This window comes from Quercus suber, unplaced genomic scaffold (genome assembly GCF_002906115.3).
Source record: "Quercus suber isolate HL8 unplaced genomic scaffold, Cork oak 2.0 scaffold_400, whole genome shotgun sequence".
NCBI classification, from domain to species: Eukaryota; Viridiplantae; Streptophyta; class Magnoliopsida; order Fagales; family Fagaceae; genus Quercus; species Quercus suber.
The window spans coordinates 148,893-172,175 of NW_027069851.1; the positions used below are offsets into that span (position 1 = coordinate 148,893).

The 23,283-nt window shown below is 32.0% G+C and overlaps 2 protein-coding genes across 2 annotated transcripts; both read left to right on the forward strand.

Moving 5' to 3' along the window:
- Positions 1–9,195: 9,195 nt before the first annotated feature.
- Positions 9,196–13,977, forward strand: LOC111987301 (deSI-like protein At4g17486). The gene is made up of 5 exons (XM_065761181.1): positions 9,196–9,265; positions 9,448–9,599; positions 10,989–11,242; positions 12,493–12,780; positions 13,294–13,977. Exons 3-5 carry the CDS (start codon positions 11,032–11,034, stop codon positions 13,536–13,538), a joined length of 744 nt encoding a protein of 247 aa, XP_065617253.1. The 5' UTR covers positions 9,196–9,265; positions 9,448–9,599; positions 10,989–11,031; the 3' UTR covers positions 13,539–13,977.
- Positions 13,978–18,971: 4,994 nt separating this feature from the next.
- Positions 18,972–22,630, forward strand: LOC111987303 (probable NAD(P)H dehydrogenase (quinone) FQR1-like 2). The gene is made up of 2 exons (XM_024019008.2): positions 18,972–20,121; positions 22,081–22,630. The coding sequence occupies exons 1-2, from the start codon at positions 19,562–19,564 to the stop codon at positions 22,310–22,312; spliced, it is 792 nt and encodes a 263-aa protein (XP_023874776.1). The 5' UTR covers positions 18,972–19,561; the 3' UTR covers positions 22,313–22,630.
- The last annotated feature ends 653 nt before the right edge of the window (positions 22,631–23,283 follow it).

The window sequence follows — 23,283 nt, forward strand, 5'->3', positions numbered from 1 at the left end:
ATATTCATAGAAAACAAAAACACTGAAAAGTTGTATTCATTTTTGTATTCAAATCCACTTTTTTTTTAAAAAAAAGTGAAAATGAATACTGAAAACACTACTTTTTTCTCTTAACCAAACAAGCCCATACCTTCTCCAATATTGGCTATGGTTTTCAAACCCAAACTGGACCGCCCGATCCGACCAGGTTAATCGTGAACCGACTCAAAAATTGGTTTTTTAAGCATAAAAAACTAGACATTACACCAAAGTCTGTGAACCGCTCAAATCGTGGGAGAGTAGTCCGGTTTTTAGAGAACTGGACATGGTTCAAACACGATTCAAGTCAAGGTCAATATTTGAAAACATATGTTCCACTTTTTTCTCTTAACCAAACAAGCCCATATCTTCTCCATTATTGGTCATGGTTTTCAATCCCAAACCGGACCAATTCGACTGGGTTAACTGTGAACCAACTCAAAGACTGATTTTTTAAGCATCAAGAACTGAACATTACACTAAAGTTCGTGAACCGCTCAAACTACGGGTGAACCGTCCAATTTTTAGAGAACCGGATAGGGTTCAAACAAATACATACACGCTAACCACCACGGCAACTAAGGTTCTTATTCACTAAAATGAAAGCATATTAGTTTTAACTTAACTTTCAAAAACTTAGATATATTAAAAAAGAATCCAATAGTCTGATTATAAAATATATATTTTGATATTAATTAAAATCATAAATATTTTATTGTGACTAATATACTTAATATTATTGTATGTGAAACATCAAAATTATCTTATTGTTTAAGCACCATTGTTTACTCTAAAAAAAGTAATATTTTTATATTTGAAGGATTAAGTGTGATTATACTTTTATTTTATTTTTTTGTGTTGTATTTTTTTATATATAAGATGTGAAAATGTACTTGAAAATTATTTAATTTCCCTATATTTTGTTTTTTTTAATAAAAATTACTCACTTTTACAAATATGTTATATTATTTTGTATTTATTAAATTAATTATAACATTATCACCGTTCGACCTTAAAAATCTTAAATATCTCTTTTTTACAATTCTATAAACAGTCTGGGGCTGAAAATCATGTTATTGGAAGCCAAAGTACTCTCTATTATAAATAGAGATTAGCATAGAAATTAATTACAATGAATGCCAATTAAAAACCAAAATTTTGCCCAAATGTTTTTAACGAAGATGGGTACCAATGGTGCGGGTTAATAATTTTATCAAGCAGTAATAATTGTGATAGCAATTCCACACACAAATGTGGAAAAGGTGTTTCCAACTTTTTTGAATTATAAAACTCCCAAAATTCTATTTTAGCACTCCAAACAACAACAAAAATGCTACATCAAAGATGCTAAACCTAAAAAAATTTACAAGCCAGCTAAATTGATAGAAATGAATAAATAAATGAATAGTTTTAGCTATGATGTGAAAAATAAGAGATGTGATTTAAGTTAAGTTATGAAATGATATGTTAAAGTATATAAAGTATCCTTTTGGGGTTCTAAATTGGTTTTTTGGGGAAGATAGGATAAGTTATTCTACATACAACATACCCTCTTAAGTAATGTGAAACAATTACAATTTTTTTTAATAAAAACAAACACACACATACAAGAAAGGAGAAATGGGGAGACATTTTAGGGTATTAAGTGTAGATAAAAATGACATGAAGTGGACAGATAATTATTATTATTCGAAACACTAGGATCGAAGTACAAACCAATTAAGTTACAAGGTTGTTAGAAAATATTCATTTAATTATTGTATTTTAATAAAATTATATATGAGTTTAATTTATATATATATATATATATATATAATCAAAACCGTACAAAACAAAAGCCCTTCAACTATATTAAGTTCCAGTGTACAAGTTTTCAATATCGATCGGATGGACTTTATAATCTCATCTAACTTGGATGATAAAAGGGACGAGTACAAAGATTGTAATCAATTTGCTTCTCTCACCAAGGCCCCAGCCATGGTCCCCTCTTGTCTGAAGAAGGACGATAAAGAAGTAAAGAGGAGTAATTGCAATGAGGCAGAAAATAGCTTGTGGTGTAAAGTCTGCCACAACTGTCAACTGAATTAATAAGTAGATACATGTCCTTTTTCTGAGTTCATGGTTGCACATGGGCAATCTGGCCACGCGATTGACTAGACCTAACAGGCCTGACTGATTAATAAAGTAGTGATGGCTGGTGCAGACATGGCCCATATGATTGACACAGAGTGGATGATATAATCAGAGAAGTGATCAAATTCGTTGGAAGAAAGTTATTGGTCTGCCTAACTTAAACAGGCACTTATATATAGGCAGAACCAATTGATCTGCCTTCTTTTTCTCCGACTCTAATGGAGTCATGCAGGAATTTTATTGCTTATCTCTCTCTATTAAATGGACCAGGCCTACGCATTTGAGGGCATCTAACATCCTAGTCAAGGCCCAAGACATCAGCTTTAGTTTTTTTTTTTTTTTTTTTACATTAAATGGTGATAACAATCCTCCATTCGTTTATTAATGTTAGGTTTAATATACTTTTCAGTTTACATATTCCTAGAGATAGAGAATAAAATGGAACATTCAAAAGATTAGGGGATTTTTTATTCATTTCTCGACAGTAAGCTGACTTCTTTTTTTGGTTTCCTCTCCTATCGTTGTTTGATATATTTTCTTCTTCTTCCATATATATCATATCAATGTCATAGTTTGTATGCCCTTATCCAAAATGGAAGATTCAAATTAAATATGACAAGGATAAAATTGTAATGCATGAGGCAACGCCCAAAAACCCTTCGGTCCCATTTGTGCTCATAGGCAAGAAGTCTACGGCTTTCCTTGAGGTTGACGGGAACACCTTGAGCAACTAAGATGGAAAGCTTATGACATTAAGCTGAAGGAGATACTCAGTCCTGGCATGATCTTGACTTGGCCTCCACACATGCATGTATAAGGAAATATCTTGTGCCTCACGCTTAGTGTTAGTCTCCTACAAGGAAAGGATTCCGCAATATATGCTTATAAGGATTCCTATAAGAAAAAGACTTTTAAACCAAAGAAGAGATATCAACCCTCTACTATAAAAGCTCCAATACTTTTACAAACTGAAATACGCATAATTTCCATCAGCTCTAACACTCTAGAGTTGTGAGAAGTTCTAACTTGATCTTCGGATGGTACTTGGCCAGCACCACACCAGTGCTCTCTATTAGGTCTTCTCTTTTTGTGTTGTACAGGTATTGGTTCGTGTGATTCACTGGTGGTTTTTTACGGCATCATCAAAATAGATAAGGGGATTTTTTTTTATTCTTTGCAAGGGAGCAAGAGTTTTGTAACTCATCTAGTACGTTCTAGTATTTTCAAAGAAGACGTTTAGAATTTAAATCTCTTCTCCTTTAACTATCGAATTATTAAAATAATAAATAAATAAATAAAATTTGCAAGGTTTGTAACAACTAACTGACATATAGGTCCCAATATTCCACTTTCACCAGTGTCTACCCAAGGGCTAATTTATAATTTACAAGGGGAAATGTTAATGATGCTGTAATGGCATTGGCTTATGAAATATTTTTTTAAAAAAAAAAATTATGGAAAAAGAAAAAATACAATTGATTTTTTTGACAATTTTTTATATTTCTCATAAAAATAATATCAAAACTTTTTTAAAATTGTCAATTAAAAATTACCCCATAGGCACCCATGGACAAGATCCATAACCCATTTACAAATCAAGGACAGCATCTTCAGAGATCAGAGAGTCTTCAAAGATTGTAGTGGTAAAGAAAAAGAGATAATAATAGAAAGTACTGTCTTGCCACTTGAGGTTAACATTAACAGTGAGAACAATTTCACCCCAAGCAGGATTCAAATTTATTAACTGGAATATAGCCACATATTTTTTTTTTTTTTTAAAGTTTTATCACCTAATCCAATGGTTGGGGGATTGAAAATGCAACAATAATACCACCACATACTTTTAGTGCAGTAGTCACTCCATAAGTATAAGTGCTTATAAAATGTGAGAAAAAAGGTCGGAATTCAAGTTTTCAAGAGAAAGTTTCACATATATATACACTTAGATTAGACTGAAGTAGAATTTTTATATTTTATAAAAAAATAAAAATAAACAGCAGAAAGGTTGTAATTTTCTTTAATCGTCCAATGATGCTATATTGTCTCTCATAAATTTCTTTTTTAATCTTATAGGATAATTCCACAGGAAATTGGTGGCTCAGAAAAACACAGCTATAGTAGGATAATTCCACAGGATAATTGGTGGCTCAGAAAAACACAGCTATAGGTGGGGTACTTATTAGCCAATGGAATTATTACCCCTTTTAAGAGATGGTGCTGGAGATGTTGCACAGGGAGAAATAACTATGGCTGAAAAGATTTGTCAACTGTCATTATAATCATGTTTTTTTGTTTTTTATAATTCGATTGGCATTTGAACTTTTGACGTCTTGATTGGGAATATCAGTAGGTACCAATTGACTACAAGATTTTGGTCTCGTTTTAATCATGTGGCCTACTTAATTTGGCAGAATACGTACATTACAAAAGCAAAGATCCAAAAAAATGAATGTGGGGATAAATCTAGCTGTTATGATTTAAAAAATCACCATGATACCAGGTCTGATTGTTGGTTAAATGTTCAGTTTTGGTGGAGGGGCTGTTAGAGACTTCTTTTTCTTTGAGAAGATTCATCACCTACATATCCCGTGTTATCAAAATAAAATATCAAAAATTCACACGACTTTGTGTGCGTTTAGTTTCAGCTTAAAAACTAACTTATTTTACTGTATAACTTATTTTTGCTATTATTTATGAGTTCCACTACACTTTTTGGTACTATTCGTGGGTCCCACTATACTATTTCAATTAACTTTTACTTTTATTTATAGTGATTTTAGCAAAAAGTTTTGAGTTTCAAGAAAATAAGCGAATCTCAAACAAACCATTTATCCTCATATGATGTTAAACTTGTGTTACATATGACCATTCCATCTTAACATTCATTTTTAATGGGGTATGACTTATGATTGTGGATTGTATACTTGTTTAGAATGTGGTAGACATTGTGTTAAATCCTCCATTGAATATATACTAAATTGATCTAAGCTATATAAATGATTATGAGAAGCTTAATTGCTATTTAACTAATCTTTTTTTAGATCTAGCGCAAATGTTGTTTGCGTTTTCTTAAGTTGTGACATTTTGTTATTAAAATGGGTTTGAAATTGGCTAAGTTGAATTGTAATCTTTTTCTTTGTGTAAATAAAAGAACCGTTGAGGGATCAAAAAAAAAAACTACAAATATTTAAATGCAACATCCTTACAAGTTACAACTTAACTAAATTCTATTTTTCTTTTTTGATAATTATAACAGTACAAATTAACTAAATTCTGAATTGCATTCAATAAATTCTGAAGAATAATATACTGAACCCCACCACTGAAAATCGAAATCAAATATTAATACCAGTAACTAAAAACCAAAAAAAAAAAAATTTGTAATTACTCTCTCTCTATCTTAAAATGATCAATGGAAAATTGTCAGGGGGCTGTTCTGTATTGAACTAGTGTCCAATACATGGGCCATAGGAAGAGTTAAAACTTAAAATGAGCTACCATTCAAAGAATAGTGATTTTTTGGGCTTTTTTTTTTTTTTTTAAGATGCTTGACATGACATATACTCAAGTAGACTCACGGATGGGGTACAAGTGGACGATGGAGATGAAGAGAAGGGAGGTTATATAAAGGAAAGAAACTCCTAACAGAGGGGGGAGGAGGAAGGAACTTCGTTGTAACCCTAAGATTTGTATTCACCAGATAATCAATAATATAGCTCTTCGGATATCCATTCTTTACGTGTAAATTCATGTTGGCTTGTGCTTAAAGGTTGCGATTAGTTGTTGTTGATCTCATACTTAACCTAGCTCTTTCACCCATACTCTACAAATTCATTGTTTTGGGCTTGGACCACAAATCCTAACCCTACAGAATATATACTAAATTGATCTAAGCTATATAAATGATTATGAGAAGCTTAATTGCTATTTATTAACTAATCTTTTTTTAGATCTAGCGCAAATGTTGTTAGCCTTTTTTTAGTTGTTACATTTTGTTATTAAAATGTGTTTGAAATTGGCTTAGTTGAATTGTAATCTTTTTCTTTGTGTAAATAAAAGAACCGTTGAGGGATTAAAAAAAAAACTACAAATATTAAATACATCATCCTTACAAGTTACAACTTAATTCAATTTTTCTTTTTTGATAATTATAACAGTACAAATTAACTAAATTCTGAATTGCATTCAATAAATTCTGAAGAATAATATACTGAACCCCACCACTGAAAATCGAAATCAAATATTAATACCAGTAACTAAAAACCAAAAAAAAAAAAATTTGTAATTACTCTCTCTCTATCTTAAAATGATCAATGGAAAATTGTCAGGGGGCTGTTCTGTATTGAACTAGTGTCCAATACATGGGCCATAGGAAGAGTTAAAACTTAAAATGAGCTACCATTCAAAGAATAGTGATTTTTTGGGCTTTTTTTTTTTTTTTTTCAACATTCTGAACCAAAATATGCAATGAATTAGCATATTTCTTGGTAAAAAAAAAAAAATCTTAACACACACAACAAAACAATAATGTGGCTCTCTCTCTCTCTCAATAATTGAAGATTGTTGGTGGTAATGCAATCTCCTATGCTCAACTGGCAAATGGGTCATTTTTTTTATTTATTTTCTTGAACCAATGAGAAGAGGATTGCAACTCCCAAGATTGGAAGGGTAATGCATTTTTTTAAAACATGGAGAATCCTCATTTTTTTAAAATATTGTCAGATCTGGATTTTTCTTTTCATTTTTATAATCTTACAAATAATGGGATCCTCAATCTTATCTTTTTCTGGTTTTTTCTTTTCTTTCTTTCTTTTTTAATTTTTTTTTTCAAAAACAAAAAAAAAAAATTATTTACAAAGAGGATAATATTCCTTTTGTCATGACTTAATAGCATGCTAATTTTTAACTGCAGTGCGAAATTAAATCTCACTATCCCAATATTGTTGTTCTAACTTCTTGGCCTTTTAGGCTTTTGTTTAGTTGGAAAGATAAAAAAAAAAAAATTGAAATAGTTGAAAATATTTTTATTTTCCACCATGTATATTTAATAAAAATAATAATAAAAAATTGAAAGATAGAGAGTTGATTATCATAATATCCTTTTTATTAAAAGTAGAATGATGCGCTAAATGAGCAATTGTATATGCAAATACTAATGTATGGGTAGAAGAACTAACTTTGGATTTAGATGATGTATTCAATCTTGATTGAGCTTAATAAAATTCACTTACTTGTTCCTCTTTTTTTTTTTTTTTTTTTTTTTTTCTTCTTCTTACTACGTACCTTTTTACAGGGTAATCTTAATATTTTTATTTTCCTAATTTTTGGGCCAAGAGAAAAACTCCTTTAACCCTATTATCCTTCTGCTCTATTTTTTTCCCCTACTAAAAAAAATGGCTTACAACCATTTACTAGCTTAATTAATCATAGTACACTAGAGAATATTTTATCTTGTACAATATAAGAGACGAGGACCTAAGGAATAAATTACAAACTATTATAACATCGATGATGAGGATTGGGTTCATTTTATCAAGCATTATAGTGATGTGATCACTGGCAGCCATACCATATAACGGCCTCCATCACCATGGGATAATTTCACAAACCTTCATACTATTAAGTAAAAGCAGATAAAAACTTTAATCTGATTGCTTGCACGCTTATGCTTTTAACCAAGAAAGATCTTGTCTTTAATGCAATAGTATATGAATCCAAATTGATTGGCTTTACATGTACTTGTGAAACATTCTCAGTCCTAACTCCTAAGTCTCACTTTAGATCACTACTTCGACTTGGTATGGGTGAGAATTGGACAAGAGAATCACAATGAATCCGATGAAAATGAAAGTAGTAGATCAAGGTTGGCAAAGTTTCTACCAGCATGGAAGAGAAAACCGTTGTACTTATTTGCCTTGTTTAGAATCCTTAATTTCACTTGAAGTCTCGTGAACTCGTTCGTATATTTATGAACATGTTTTTCATATTATTACCTTAAAAATAGCTATTACTTAAGCAAGGCTTCCGAATGTCCCATACCAAAGGGTTAAACTTCTTCTCTAAGGTTTGCAATCCTCCCAAAAGGAAAAAAGTGGGGTTCAAAACATAAATATAGGGCAAACACAAAAAATGCCACTATCATTAGGGGCTATCATTTAAAACTCGTGGTAAAGTCATAGATGATCATATTAGTAGACAAAAAATATTAATTGCATAATACCTTATATATGTGCATGACCTTTGATGATACATTGATATATCTAACATGTCTAGGGTTATGATATCACAGTGAAATTTAATATGACGGGACATGCTAGTATATGTGACAAAATTGCTTTCATGTGTGACCATATTACTATATGCTTAAAATGAAATAAATATAAAGTTAATTAAAAAAAAAACATTTTTTTATCATGTGACATGGAGAAATCTAACATCTCATAGATATCACAATCCAATAAAAAAAAATATATAAATATAAAATACTAAAAATATGAAGTTATTATTTAATGTGACTTGTTAAATGTAACATGGTTAATGTTATGTGGAGCTATGTTACTAATAAATATACAAAATCCATAATAAAATAATAATAAAAAGAAGATATGGTAGACTTTTCTATATATGAACATAACAAAAATTATATATATATATATGTGTGTGTGTGTGTCCAGTTAACCATCCATTTTGAAAAAAAAAAAAATTATGAGAAATTAAAAAAATTTTCAAAATAATTAATTACTTTTTCGTTTTTTCATAAAATAAATTTCTAAAATTATTTACTAATATATACCCTAAGATGGTAATAAATTCCTATATATTGACTGAAGGTAGTAGTGGTAGAAGTATATTAGGAAAATGTAACTGAATTACAAGAAGTATTGGACCTAGGTGTTTAGAGTACAAAAATTATAATATTAAATTATGTAAATCATATTACAGAACAGTAACTTTAATTAATGTTTCAGTTAATAACGAATTGATTTAAAATCATTATTTTATAAAAGAAACCGAAATCCTATGTAAGAAAAAATAGCAGAAGACCAGACCTGGTGACTGGTAAAGCACGCTGGTCTCAGTCAAAGTGTCACAAAGGGACAGGATATCTTTCAAGGTTTTCACTTTTACCTTTAGTTAGTATATTTCATTTCATTTCATTTCAGAAACATTTACCCTCTTTATCTCATTCTTCTTCTTTTTTATTCTTCTCTTTCTTCATTGGGTTTGAGAAAAAAAAAAAAAAAACCCTGAAGTTTTCTGTGCTTCTCTGAACCTTCATTTCATATTTTTTGTCAGAAGAGACCAATCACCAAAGACAATGTGTGGAGTTGTGCAGCCACACTCAAATTTGCTTCATTTTCAGGTGCCTTCTTTGCTCTGAAAATGGCTGTATTGCTTCTTGGTGCTTGCATTTCCTTCACTTTCTAATGGTTGCTCTGTGCATTGAGGTATGTGGGTTCTCTTTTATTTTTCACTTTCCTTTAATGGGTTTCACTTTATTTCTCAAAGTTTTTTGTTTTTTTCTTTTTGGGGTTTACTGCTTATCAAATCTTGTAAGTTTTTTTTTTTTTTTTTTTTTTTTTTATGGATAAGATCAGTTGCTACATTGCTTAGGGTGTGTTCTTATGAATCTGATCTGCTTCCTTGAAAGGTTTCTTTGTATATGTGACCTGTTTTTCTTATCTTTTTCTTCTTTTATAAATTTTATTTTACTATTTATGGTGTGTGCTTACTTGTGTTATATATATATTATTCACTTACTAGAGTTTTATTTGATGTCAACAATTTTCTAGTTTTCTTTCCCTTAATAGTATATCTTGTCCTTCATTATCTTTTCAATGCTAAAACAGCAAAAAAGTCCATTTCTTTACAAATGAGAATGTGACTTCGGTTTTTTTGCAATAATTGAAATTTTATTATGGGATCGGGATTAAAATCTGGTAAATTAGGAAATTATGCGTGTCTGTTTCTTGGCTTATCTAATAATTTGTTATTTAAGAATATTAGAACTTTGTAGATTACCTATCATATTGAAGTAACCACCCAAGTTCAAATCAAGCTGACAATTACATAAATGCAGCAGATATGGTGTGTAGTGATGAAGTAGTAATCAAACTGATACTTACATGACTGAATTTGAATACTAACCTTGTTGAACCATCAACTCTGACACCAATTGCTTGAATCTTGGGTTTGTGAGAGTTGAGATTTAACACTTTCGGAGTCTTTTGTGAGGGATTGGTACAACCTGTTATAATGGATTTAATTCAAAAAGTCTAAGCCAGTGGGTTTGGGCAACAATATTATTTTAATTATTCACTCTTTTCACTTTTACTTGATGTAGGACTTGACCATGTAACCAACCAACACTGAAACCAAATCACATATGGTGGTCTAGAGTGAAGTTGCAAGTGTGGTTAGTCCAGTTAGAACAAAAAATACATAAAGTAGATGAAAGATATGCAGAAAGTAACTGGAGGAAGAAATAATTTATGAAAAAATATATAATATTTCTTTACAAGAAAAAAAAAAAAAGGATTAACATGGTTATTGCACGTAGATCTTAAGATTTTCTACTTGGTACATATTTTAGAAAGGGGAAACTTTTTTTGATGGAAAATATATTGTATTTATATATTACAGTTTTATGCTACAATTAAGGACTAGATTCTGATTTCTACATTTCGTGGATACAATTAGGAAAGTTAACAGATAGTTATAATGCTTGTTAATGTAGGCTACTGTGTGACCAAAATTATGTGCATCCTCAATCTATTACTGGTTTCTTTGTAATTCTGAACATGGGGTAGTTGATATTGTTATTTCCATTTTTACAGGTTGGAACTAGGCACTGACAGATACCTGGTTTCACCTTTGATCATGAAATCTGGACCAAAGAATGGCTGGAACTCTATTATGCCTCTTTGTTTCAGAGGCAAATCAGCCAAACGTTTCTGCATGTTCCAGAAAGTTAAGTCAGCAGGATATAGTCCAGGCAACACACCCGTCTATCTAAATGTATATGATTTGACACCCATAAATGGATATGTCTATTGGGCAGGCCTCGGTATCTTTCACTCTGGGGTGGAAGGTAAGCTTACCATTATTCCTCATTTCTCAAAATCATGAATTTTTTTTTTTTTTTAATTTCTAGTGGTTGCTTTTAATATTATCTAGTATCTAGTATTAAAGAGCATATGATGCTTCTAATGAAGTTACTCAAAATTATTTGGCAGTGTATTATTGCCAACGGTGAAGGCATGAGTTGACAAGTCAATTAGTACCGTTATATAACTTCACTGAGGAAGGGAAAATGCCCTTAGTTTTCATATTGATTTGGGTTGTAACATAATGAAATAGCAAGTATGATTAATTGAATTTTATATATAACAGAAGAAATAATTTGTTGATTCTACTCAACCAAACAGACAATATTTTTCTCAAACTATACAACCCAAAGATAAGGATAATCATTGTAAAATATGTTCATTTTTTTGTGTCAATTCAAAGCAGGGGGAGTTAAGATGGAGATGGAGCCTAATCTACATAATAACCTATAATTGCAGAAGCACACAAGTGATTTAGATTCAAACATTTCTTATTAAAATATAAACATAATGTGGCACGAGTACATTTTTTAAAAAGCTATATAAAATTGCTGTTTATTCATGAGATGTTTATGCAGACACCCAAAACCAGTTTGTAATCTCATATAACTTTGAAAATATTTCTGTTTAAACTATTTTAACTTCTTGGGCTCTACTTGAATTCTTTGACCAAACTCATTCCATAATAATTTTAAGAGAGTCTTAATCCCATCTATTTAGGGTTGGTAACAAGAACCATATCTTACATTTTTTCTCTCCCTGAATCTTTGATTTGTATGCCAATGTTTCTTCATGCAACCTCCATATAATTTTGGACTCTCATCCATGTTTGCAGCACTTTCAACCTTAAACCATGTGAGTTGTCACTGGTGGCTAAACCATATGCGTGAGAGTAATTTTCGAAATCCAGAATGGTCTACAACTTTTCTTCTTTAGCTTAGATGCAGCAAAACAATTTGTCCTCTTTCTATAAAGCCTTAGTTTGCACTATGAACACATTATTTTTACTTTTCCTTCCTTTCAATCCCTTTCCAATTATCCGAGGATAAATTCCTGGATTCTCCCTTACATATGCATGTGAATGTGAACATACAGGCATATTGTCTTTGAAAGACCAGGACATGGAAAAGATCCACATATGTTAGATGTTAATATTCTGCTATCTGCTTTCTCATTTGAATCACAGTATTCTCTGGATGATGCAAATGTTTTGATTGTCCCTATTTCACTACAGTTCATGGTGTTGAATATGCCTTTGGAGCTCATGACTACCCAACGAGTGGTGTCTTTGAGGTTGAACCTCGACAGTGCCCTGGCTTCAAGTTTAGGAAGTCAATATTTATGGGGACGACAAGCTTGGATCCTATCCAGGTTAGAGAGTTCATGGAGCGCCAGTCAGCAAACTATAATGGTGATACCTATCACTTGATTGCTAAGAACTGCAATCATTTCTGTGATGATATTTGTTACAAGCTGACAGGGAACCCAATGCCAAAATGGGTGAATCGACTTGCAAGAATAGGTGAGCTACATCCTCCTTATCATACATTATATCTTAGTTTGAGGTTTAGCTTCAAGTCTTAGATGATTTAGGGCTGAATGGTTCACGTATCAATTGACTATCATGGACTAACTAAAAACATTTACATTATTCTTGTATATTATGCGACAATATCATTGGCACATGTTCTCTTCATATGTTTCATACGTAAGGCAAATAGGGCTCACAAATGTCATGAGTGTAAGTCTTAAAGCAGGGGGCTCTCATGTAACTATTGAATGAACCTTGAGGCTCGGCTTTTATCTGATAGGTTGCCTTGCATATTAGACTCATACTGACTCATCTGCTGATATTTCATTATCAAAGCACTAATCAAAAGAACCAGAGATCAAAAAAAAAAAAAAAAAAAAAAAAACTAAAAATTAAATGTGAACAGGATGTTTGTTGAGTTACATGCTTTGCTACTACGTTAATTTCCCCTCATTCTTGTGTTGGCTACTATAGACTCATTCTTGTGTATTGTCATCCTTGTAGGTTCACTGTGCAACTGCATACTCCCTGAGGCCCTTAAAGCCACCACTGTATGCCACGACCCTGATTTCCAAGGATATGAGAACGAAAAGAAGAAACTCAGGAGTGCCTTTAGTTGTTTGTCATCAATCTCAATGCATCAGAGGGAAGTATCGATGTCATCATTGTTTCTACATTCTCACTATAAAGGCTGCTTACCACCATGGGAGTTGAAAAGGTCTAAAACTGGTTCGTTGAAGGAAAGTTGAGAACAGTTTATTTCTTTATTACCTTCCTCGGTTAAATGGACACCAATCGTCCATCCTGCAATATTGAGGCATTGGAGGGTTGGGGGCTATCACACCACTGCTCATTCTCATTCATAAGCCCTTGGGAGGGTGAAGTCTATGCAAGTTTGTTGTTGTGAATGTCAAAATAGAAGGCTTGTTCGCCTGGTTTCCATCTTCGCTAACCTTCCTGTGTGGAGTTTGCTTGTTGTATTTGTAAAATTTTATTCTGATTTTAGCTCCATTGATGTGAAGTCATATTGTTATAGCACGAGAAGAACCCAAATAGACTGCTGAACAAGATGTCATTTTCTGTTACTGATCCTGTAACTTATCACCGTTGTGTTCTTCTTGTTGTTAGTGTACTATGTGTATATTTTCCTTTTGATCAAATTAAAAGAAGGAAAAGAAAGGTTATTTTCGTGTCTTTAGTATATTGAAACTAAATTAAACTCACAAGTAACAACCTAAATCTCCACGAGGTTCGGCTATACATTTAAAATAGCTTGAAACTTTTAAGTGTAACTTGTCTGTTCTGTCATGATGATCTACGCTCAAACCATCAAGGTGTTGAAGTTTATAAATCAACTCCATGGAAGCACTGTTTCGACATGATGGCACCATGGTGTTACATAGTTCCATGAAGATTGAGATGTTAGACTTGTATTTTGTCAAGCTTTTTAAGCTTTTTTTTTTTTTTTTTGATACATTTTGAGTGGGGGAGGCGGGTTTAGCCAGTTAGAAACTTAGGATCGCTAGATGTTTTTTGTTGAAAACACCCATCAATGCTATTATGTTATATTAAAAGACTCCTGGCGCCAATCAGGTTTGTTTCCTATTCATGCACTCCATTACTTCTTTTATTTTTGTTAGAATACTTCAAGAATATATTAAATATTGTAATTCACGATTTATACCTATATACTATTTAATAGTTGAAGCCTACAATTTATTATTGATTTTTGCTATGCTTTTTTTAAGTTATATCAGTGTAGCATTTTGCTCAATTGCTGTCAAATTCTTTGATCCATTTGGTCCACTTTGGTCTATTTAGTCTACTTTGATCCATTGCATCTAGTTCGGACCATTCGGTCCATTTTGGTCTATTCAGTAGGGACTAGGGATGGCAATTTTGCCCCTCCCCACCTTGACCCCCTCCTCTCCACTTCGCCCCGCTCGAGTTTTGGACTAAATCGACCAAAATAGACTGAATGGACCTAATTGAACTGAAGTGGACTAAACTAGATTGAATTGATGAAATGGATTGAAATGGACCGAATGCCGATCTGTTATTAGCATAGCCAAGATTATGTTTTGATATAAATTCAAATTCTTACTCCCAAAATAATCAAGTATTAACTCAAACCAACCAAACTATAAGAGAGAGAGAGAGAGATACTATTTATAATGGGGAACTAAAAAATATAACACCAAAACGTATGAATCCAAAATAGAGTTTTAAAAATCACAATGATTCATCAATATAAAGTAGAGTTGCAAGAAAGAATTTAAAAAAAAAAAATGAAGAGAGAGAGAATAAGATGAGAAGAAAAAAAAGTAAAAATAAAAAATATTGTAATAAACACCAAATTATTCAAGTCATGTTATGTTATGTTATGTAATAAAATAACATTATATTCTTATATGTAATAAAATAACATTATATTCTTATATAATATCTTTATATATAATGCAATAAGATAACATCTAATTTGAGACTAGGAGAAAGAGAGACAGAAATAACCTTCTGAGTGTGGAAAAACCATGAATAGAATGAAATTGAGAATTGTAAGTTTATACTAAGAGGAGGGGAATAAAAAAAGCCAAAAATAAAGAAAGATAAAGAGATAGAAGAAAAGTGATATAAATATAGATAGTAGTGGAGAGATAAAAAAGTAAAAGTGAGGGGATAAATTGGAGAAAGTATAACATTAAGTTGGGAAGTTAATAAGAAAAAAGAGAGTTGGAAATGAGTGGATAATGTGGTTGCTGATGTGGTTCACAAGAACATAACAACAATAAATGTTACGTTTCAGTTTTTAGATTTATATAGATATAAACTAATGAAATTTTCATGCGTTGCACAGCTTTATTCATGAATTTTCTTAATATTTTTTTGAGAAATAATAACTAAATGAGTTATTATTACATAATTTTAGAACTCATTTCTAACTAAATGAATGATTATTATAATAATAAGTGCATGATTTTGTATATTTGTCCTTATATATAATATCTCTAATTAAAATTATCAATAAAAATTTTTCTAATTATTATTTTTTATAATTCCTTATCTATTAATGAAGAGGATGATTTGAACTTAAGCGGTTAAATATTTTCTAATACTTGTATATGCATAAGTTGCAACTCGGGGAAAAAAAAAAGTGGGATGCAAAGAGAGATTTTATGTGTCGGAAGGGTAAGATCCAAGTACAGAATAGAACTCGTGGGCCAAGTTCGAGGAAGGGGAAGGACCCACCCACACATTTTCCTTACCCAACACGTGGATAAGAATCTGAGGAGGAATCACAAAAAGGCCAACCTTCCGAAGAGCCCAAAGAGAGAGCGTTCCTCAAGAATTGTTGGGCAAGCCACTTGCCCTAGATAACAAAGTACCAAAGAAGACAATAGAGACATGCAAGCAAAGAAGACGTGAAGTATCCAAACAAAGTAACCATCACCTTCACATTTAATACACTGCACCAACTCAGCTAATTGCATTAATGGATGAATGACCTTTGAACAGTGTCTTAACAGCTTACAGCACACTCTACCACTTCAGCAAAACCTTGATAGGACAAGTATCTAAAGGAAAGTTAGTAACTGTACAAGTGGAGGGCTCAAATGCAATTCAGCTAACTATATAAAGAAAGGAAGCTCCAACAGAAAAGGGGATGAAAAACCGAAAAGAAATACTAACATTGTGTAGAACTATCCTATGATTAAGACTTGAACAATTTATGAACAACTGCTCTTCGGCCAAGCCCAAGGAAGTGTTAATTCTGAAAATTCTGTTCTTCTTCCTTGTATTGTCTAACTTTTACCATCCATCTAAAGCTTAAATCTTACTGGTACATTAAAGTTGACCTTGGAAACCCATTCTTTAACAAATTAATTGTATTGGGCCGACTAACCTAAATCCGCTATTCTAAGTGGACTTAGCCTATTGGATCCACATACATTATGGATATACCATTGATGAATATAAATATAAGTTTTGAAATTTTGATAATAGATTTTTAATTGGAGTAGGATTTAAATTTCTAAAACTTAGATGCATGTTTCATAGTTTGTTAAAACACTTATTATTACTTTATATAAAAAAATTGATAAGAACAAATAAGTTGTTGTCTTTATCAACTGAAACTTAAATGCATGTTGCATATTTTGTTAAAACATTTATTGTTATTTTATCTAAAATGCATGTTGCATGCTTTGTTAAAACACTTTTTATTTTATTTAAAGAAATTGATAAGAACAATCTATTAATTGAAACTTAAATGCATGTTACATGCTTTGTTAAAACACTTTTTATTTTATCCAAAGAAATTGATAAGAACAATCTATTAATTGAAACTTAAATGCATATTGTATATTTTGTTAAAATACTTATTGTTATATTATCTAAAATGCATGTTGCATGCTTTGTTAAAACACTTATTGTTACTTTATTTAAAGAAATTGATAAGAACAGATAAGTTGTTGTATCTATCTATCAAAACTTAGATGTATGTTACATATTTTATTAAAACATTAATTGTTATTTTATCTAAAATGCATATTGCATACTTTGTTAAAACATTTATTGTTACTTTATTCAAAGAAATTGATAAGAACAAATAAGTTGTTGTCTCTATCAACAACTGAAACTTAAATGCATGTTAAATGTTTTGTTAAAAAACTTATTGTTATTTTATTTAAAAAAATTGATAAGAACATATAAATTATTGTCTCTATGTTATTTGCTTTTACCTATCAAAAGTAAGTTATTGTCTCTATTTAAAAAATTACTTTTATCCAAAATATTACTGTAATTTGATGAAATCAAAAGCCGAATTTGATATATAGATTATAGGCCCCCTTTTATACGTCACTGTTACAGTCAACTATTATTATTGTGGGAATTCTAGCCTTTTGCCCTTATTTTTAAAAATTTTTAGCAATATGTCCCTATTTTGAAACTATTTAGATTCATATCCCTGTTTTGAAAACTCAATTGGTTTAAAATCAAGTTATGCCAAATGAAACTTAAAAATAAATAAATAATAATTGAAAGGAACTCGAGTTTATAGAATTCGAGTACCTTGAATGGAACTCGTGCTCCATGAACTCAAGTTCCATGAAAGGAACTCAAGCTCCATGAACTCGAGTTCAATTTTATTATTTTTATTTTAAGTTTGATTCCCCTATACTCGATTCATTTTCTACAAATCGAGTTTTTCGTTGAACTTCGATTTTCTCAAAATCGAGTTTCAAAACAGGGACACAGATCTAAATAGTTTTAAAACAGAGACATTTTGCTATTTTTTTTTTTTAAATAAAGGTAAAATGCTAGAATCCCCATTGTGGGTAATAACTCATATTACATCAGTCAAAAAAACTCATATTATATATATATATATATATATTGTAAAATATGAAAATGCATTATAGATATTTTAGTCAAAAATCAATAAATTTTATTTTATTCCTTCCAAATAGATCCCAGGATCCCTCTCAAAAAATATTATATATATATATATATATATTGTAAAATATGAAAATGCATTATAGATATTTTAGTCAAAAATCAATAAATTTTATTTTATTCCTTCCAAATAGATCCCAGGATCCCTCTCAAAAAAATTAAAAAAAAATCCCAGGAGACTACAAATATTGTCTTATTTTATATTTCACCAATTGTGACTGGAAAATAAAATTTTGACTTTTTAAAAAATATATATATCTTAATGAATATTTCCTACTAAAATGAATATTCTTGGAAAATTCTTTCAAGTGTGTGTTTGCCAAGTGTCACAGCTGCATTTGGCATTTTTTGGTCCTATGATACTGTTTATGGGACTACTAAACTCAGCAAAACATACTCATATATTTTTGAATCCAACAATATTATTTACATATTTAAAAATTATTTTATTATAATATTTTTTACAATAAATTTTTAATTTTCAACAAATAAACAATATCAAAATATTCCTAAAAAACATCAAAGTCTATCCACCCATTTCCGTCTGGTCAGAGTGTGTGCCAAAAGTTCTACTTTTTTTAATTTTATTTTTATTTATGAACCAAAAGTTCTACTTCTTTTACTATTTTATTATCACAATATCAAACGGCACGCATTCACTTATTGGACAATTGCGAAAAAGGAATCCTAGAATGGTAACTCATTCGTGGATGCTAGTGAAATATTCAAAGTTTAACTAGTGAAATATTCAAATCAAAGAACATGCTCGAGAGATTCGCAAAACTCTAAACTTATATATATATATATATATATCTAAATTGCCAGCGATTATTTTCTTAAAGCTCCAGACAACAACTCAGAATTAAAGAGGCCAACCTCAAGTCCAATTCCCATGTTGTCTTTGCTGTTCTACTTTATTGCCGACCATTCTCGAAGCCTTGCAGTTCAGAACCTGGTAAAGCCTTTGAATTCTTGTCTTACAATCACCCATTTTTCCAAATCAATCATACTCGTTGTGTCTGATCAGTTGCTGGAATTACCATAATTCAGTGTTAAACCAAAAAAGGCTAAGACCCAGTTGAAGAGCCTTTGAATTCTTGTCTTACAAGCACCCACACCACTTGTGTCCGAGTTTGCTAGAATTACCATAATTCTGTGTTAAACTAAAAAAAGGCTAATACCCAGTTCAAGAGCCTTTGAATTCTTGTCTTACAAGCAACCATTTTTCCAAATCAATCACCACTTGTGTCTGAGTGTGCTAGTATAACCATAATTCAGTGTTAAACTAAAAAAAGGCTAAGACCCTGTTGAAGTCTTTATGGGTAAAGGAGGTGGGTGTGTACCGAGCAAGCAAAGAGCACCGAAAGGTGTTTCTGATAAAGATCCTCCAACTCCAAACCCAGAAAGGAACAGTACTGTTATAATTTCTGGGCAAAGTCAAACCCAAAGCATTAATACAACTACAACACAAGTTCAAGATGGGCTACAATTGCCCAAGAAGCTCAAGATTTTCATAGTGTTTTACTCAACGTACGGCCATGTGGAGATTTTAGCTAAGAGAATGAAGAAAGGGGTTGATTCAATTGAAGGTGTTGAAGGGGTTCTTTATAGAGTCCCAGAGACTTTGGCTCCGGATATCTTGGAGCAAATGAGGGTGCCTCCGAAGGACAATGAGGTTCCCTTGATATCTGTGGAGGAGTTGGTTGAGGCTGATGGGTTTCTTTTTGGGTTCCCAACGAGGTATGGGTGCATGGCGGCGCAGATGAAGGCGTTTTTTGACTCGACAGGGCGGCTGTGGGAGCAGCAGAGGCTGGCGGGCGTGCCTGCCGGATTTTTTGTTAGCACTGGCACACAGGGAGGAGGGCAGGAGACCACAGCGTAAGTATGGCCATTGATATTGAGTAATTAGACTGATTCAAGAGTATTTTTCTTTCGTTGGCTTATTGTTTTGCAGCAAAATTTTGATTATACTTTGTTTTTCTTGTATATATTATTGGTTTGAGTAGTGTTCTTGATACATTTAAGAATTCTGTGGAATTGGATGAACTAGAAGCAATATAGAGTTCTATGCAATTTGTTGGTTGCATGAGTATAGGATGATAGGAATCCTTATTAGATGGTATTGTTTGTTTGATTAGTTGTTGGTGGCTTGGCACTTTTTGAGATTGTAATTGTGATTTGCTTCCAAACAAGAGAATTGGGATAACTGTGGGGGTGAGAACGCTTTAGGGGAAGGGAACATGCTACATGTAAGAATCTATTTGCAGGAAGTCAGAAATTTTACTAGTCTGTTAGTCCCCCCATATGCTGTCATCTAGAATTAGTCAGAGTGATTCACCTTGACAAAGAGAACTTCTACATATAAATTTCAATTGTGTTCCCTATTGGTGAGTGTTTGAGAATAATTGGTCGATTTAACTAAATTTTTGGGAAGATAAATGACAGAATGAGTGATTAGAACAACATCTTTATATAAAATATTAATTTGATCAGTTGGAAGGGGTTCAAACATCAGACAGAACTAACTTATGTAGTTGAGTTTCAAGAAAGGTGATAATCAGATGGGCGGGAATTATATAGATCCTACTTCAAAAGTAATTGTCACTTTGGAGACTTCCAATCAAATTGGACCGATACTTAGAAAGCAGTTATATGGTTTGAGATTCTGCTAATCAATTGTTGATAACACCAGTCCCTTATGTGCCTTTTATGGTGGGTTCAGAGATTATGATAAGGAATTTACCCATATCTGATCTGACTGCTCAGCAAATAGATGTCGTGGTTTTCATTTTTTTCTCCTTGTTTATACTTTATACCTGATTATTTTGTTTATTTTTCCTAGAAACATGATAAAATTAAATTTATTATATAAAGCTCAGAATGTACCTTGCATTTCTTACATCTGTAAATGTGGCTGACTATTTAAGTTTTATGCCAACGACAATGTAAAATGGAATTTAGACTTGAGTTCATGGCGGTTGTTACAATCTGCTTTTTTCCTCTCCTTCAAAGCATTGTTTGAATGTTTCATATCTTGCATATAGTTTGCAGCTCCAAGAAGTTCTAAGGATTGGGGGATTATGCTTGTAATCAAGCTCTGTTATGTACCGAAAGTTTACTTGTCTTACAATGTACAATTAAAAGCTTATTCCAATCGTATAATAATAGCCATTTAGCCTTTTAGCTCAAGACCTAAGTTCCTCCTGGTAATAGCTGACAAAAGCATATAAGCATTTTCCTGCTCAGGACATAGGTACCGCTCTTACCCCAAACAAAATCCATCTGTTCACTCCTTATGCCACTGAGTGCCTCAGGTATAGGCATGGTCATCATTACTCCCAAGCCAAATGATTTTTCTTTTTCAGTCCTAAGGCAGGGGTATCCTTCCCAATCCATAAAACCTCCAACCCAAGTGAAGATGGGATCAAATTCCCACCCTCATACAATGTGTAGAGAGCTTACTGGCTGAATTTGTTCCAAAACACTATTATTTTGAGGAGCCAAAGCGTCAAACTAAGAACCTCCTACATAATTTCTTTTGGTTGTGGTGTCTTTGATTTATTTAAACGTCTTCCTGTTATTAGCCCAATGTAATACATATCAACTGACTACAAAAGATTGATATCTAGCATGGACAGGGGTTCCTTGTACCTTTAGTTGGAGAAAGAGAAAGGGGGGAGGGGGAATAAACATAAAAAATGGTCTATGCTCAAGTTAGGCCATATTTGTTATTATGCCATACATCAATATAATTTTGTTGAAGCTATGGGGCACCCTCTTGATAACTATCATTTACGTGATCAAGCTTCATTTAATGAATTTGTTAACGTGCTACAGTTGGACAGCAATCACTCAATTAGCCCATCATGGGATGCTTTATGTACCTATTGGGTACACTTTTGGTGCTGGAATGTTCAAAATGGACTCCATCAGAGGCGGATCTCCATATGGTGCAGGAGTATTTTCTGGTGATGGCACTAGGGAACCAAGTGATACTGAGCTTTCTCTTGCAGAGCATCAGGGCAAGTACATGGCTGGTATAGTCAAGAGGTTTGCCAAAGCTTCTTAACTCTGATCACAGCCTCAACTAGTCTCTCTAAAGCAGCGTTAACGTCCTACTCCATTTTTTCTGTTCTTCACAGATTTTCACTTGGTTTTGTGAGGTCTTCAGATATCGTGTGTTAATAGATTTTAGATAGCTGAGGAGCATTTCATTTAATAGCTTGAATACTTGTACTTCCCACAGCAGATTTCACTTCATTGATTGTAGCAGATTCCACTTCATTGATTGTTCGTTTTATTTGTATATGGTTTGAAAATCCTTTTCTTTTCTTTTTTTGTACCACTTAATATCATCAATAATATAGAGGTGTGTGTTCTTCTCCATATATTTCTTCTCACCTCTCTTCTTTTATTTGAAAAAATATATTTATATATGATGTAATTTTTTTTTTTTCCAAAATTATATTCTTTAATGGAGTCTCCTCTGCAATGGAACTGCTCTCTCACACAGTTCAAGGTCACACAAATGGTCTCTTTCTTGGTTGGGGCTGTGTATGTTTGGTTCATTCGCATGGAAAGTCACGATCTATATAATGTGGCTTGGCATAATTTGGTTACAGATCCAAACTCTTCAACCACAGCTTTATAATATGAAAATGCAACACCAAATGCATATGATTTTTTCTTTTTCTTTTTTTGGGGGAGAGAAATGACTGTTCTTGATGGGAAAGTTGCGTTTTTGACTTCTCACTTTGGAATATGCATAATGTCATTCATTTGTACTCATTTTTACAGTTGACGTAGACACATTGGTGTATTCTTCTTTGGAACAACTGGTTGGATAAGGGACTTCATCATGGAATTTGTCCGTCGTTTTAATGATTGGAAATTGGAGTCTGTTAAATTGTACTTATATATAAATATCCTTTATTCGAATATTCGAGGTGGAGGTGCTTGAGATCGATTGAAGTGAAAACCAAAAGGTAATGTTAAGTTTGACACAAAATTTTACTATGAAGCTCATCATGGTTCTAATGA

Coding starts and splice junctions, on each gene's coding strand:
- LOC111987301 (XM_065761181.1), top strand. CDS start 11,032: ATGAAATCTGGACCAAAGAATGGCTGGAACTCTATTATGCCTCTTTGT. Junction 11,243..12,492: donor CTTTCACTCTGGGGTGGAAG/GTAAGCTTACCA, acceptor ATTTCACTACAG/TTCATGGTGTTGAATATGCC. Junction 12,781..13,293: donor GAATCGACTTGCAAGAATAG/GTGAGCTACATC, acceptor TCATCCTTGTAG/GTTCACTGTGCAACTGCATA.
- LOC111987303 (XM_024019008.2), top strand. CDS start 19,562: ATGGGTAAAGGAGGTGGGTGTGTACCGAGCAAGCAAAGAGCACCGAAA. Junction 20,122..22,080: donor GGAGGGCAGGAGACCACAGC/GTAAGTATGGCC, acceptor AACGTGCTACAG/TTGGACAGCAATCACTCAAT.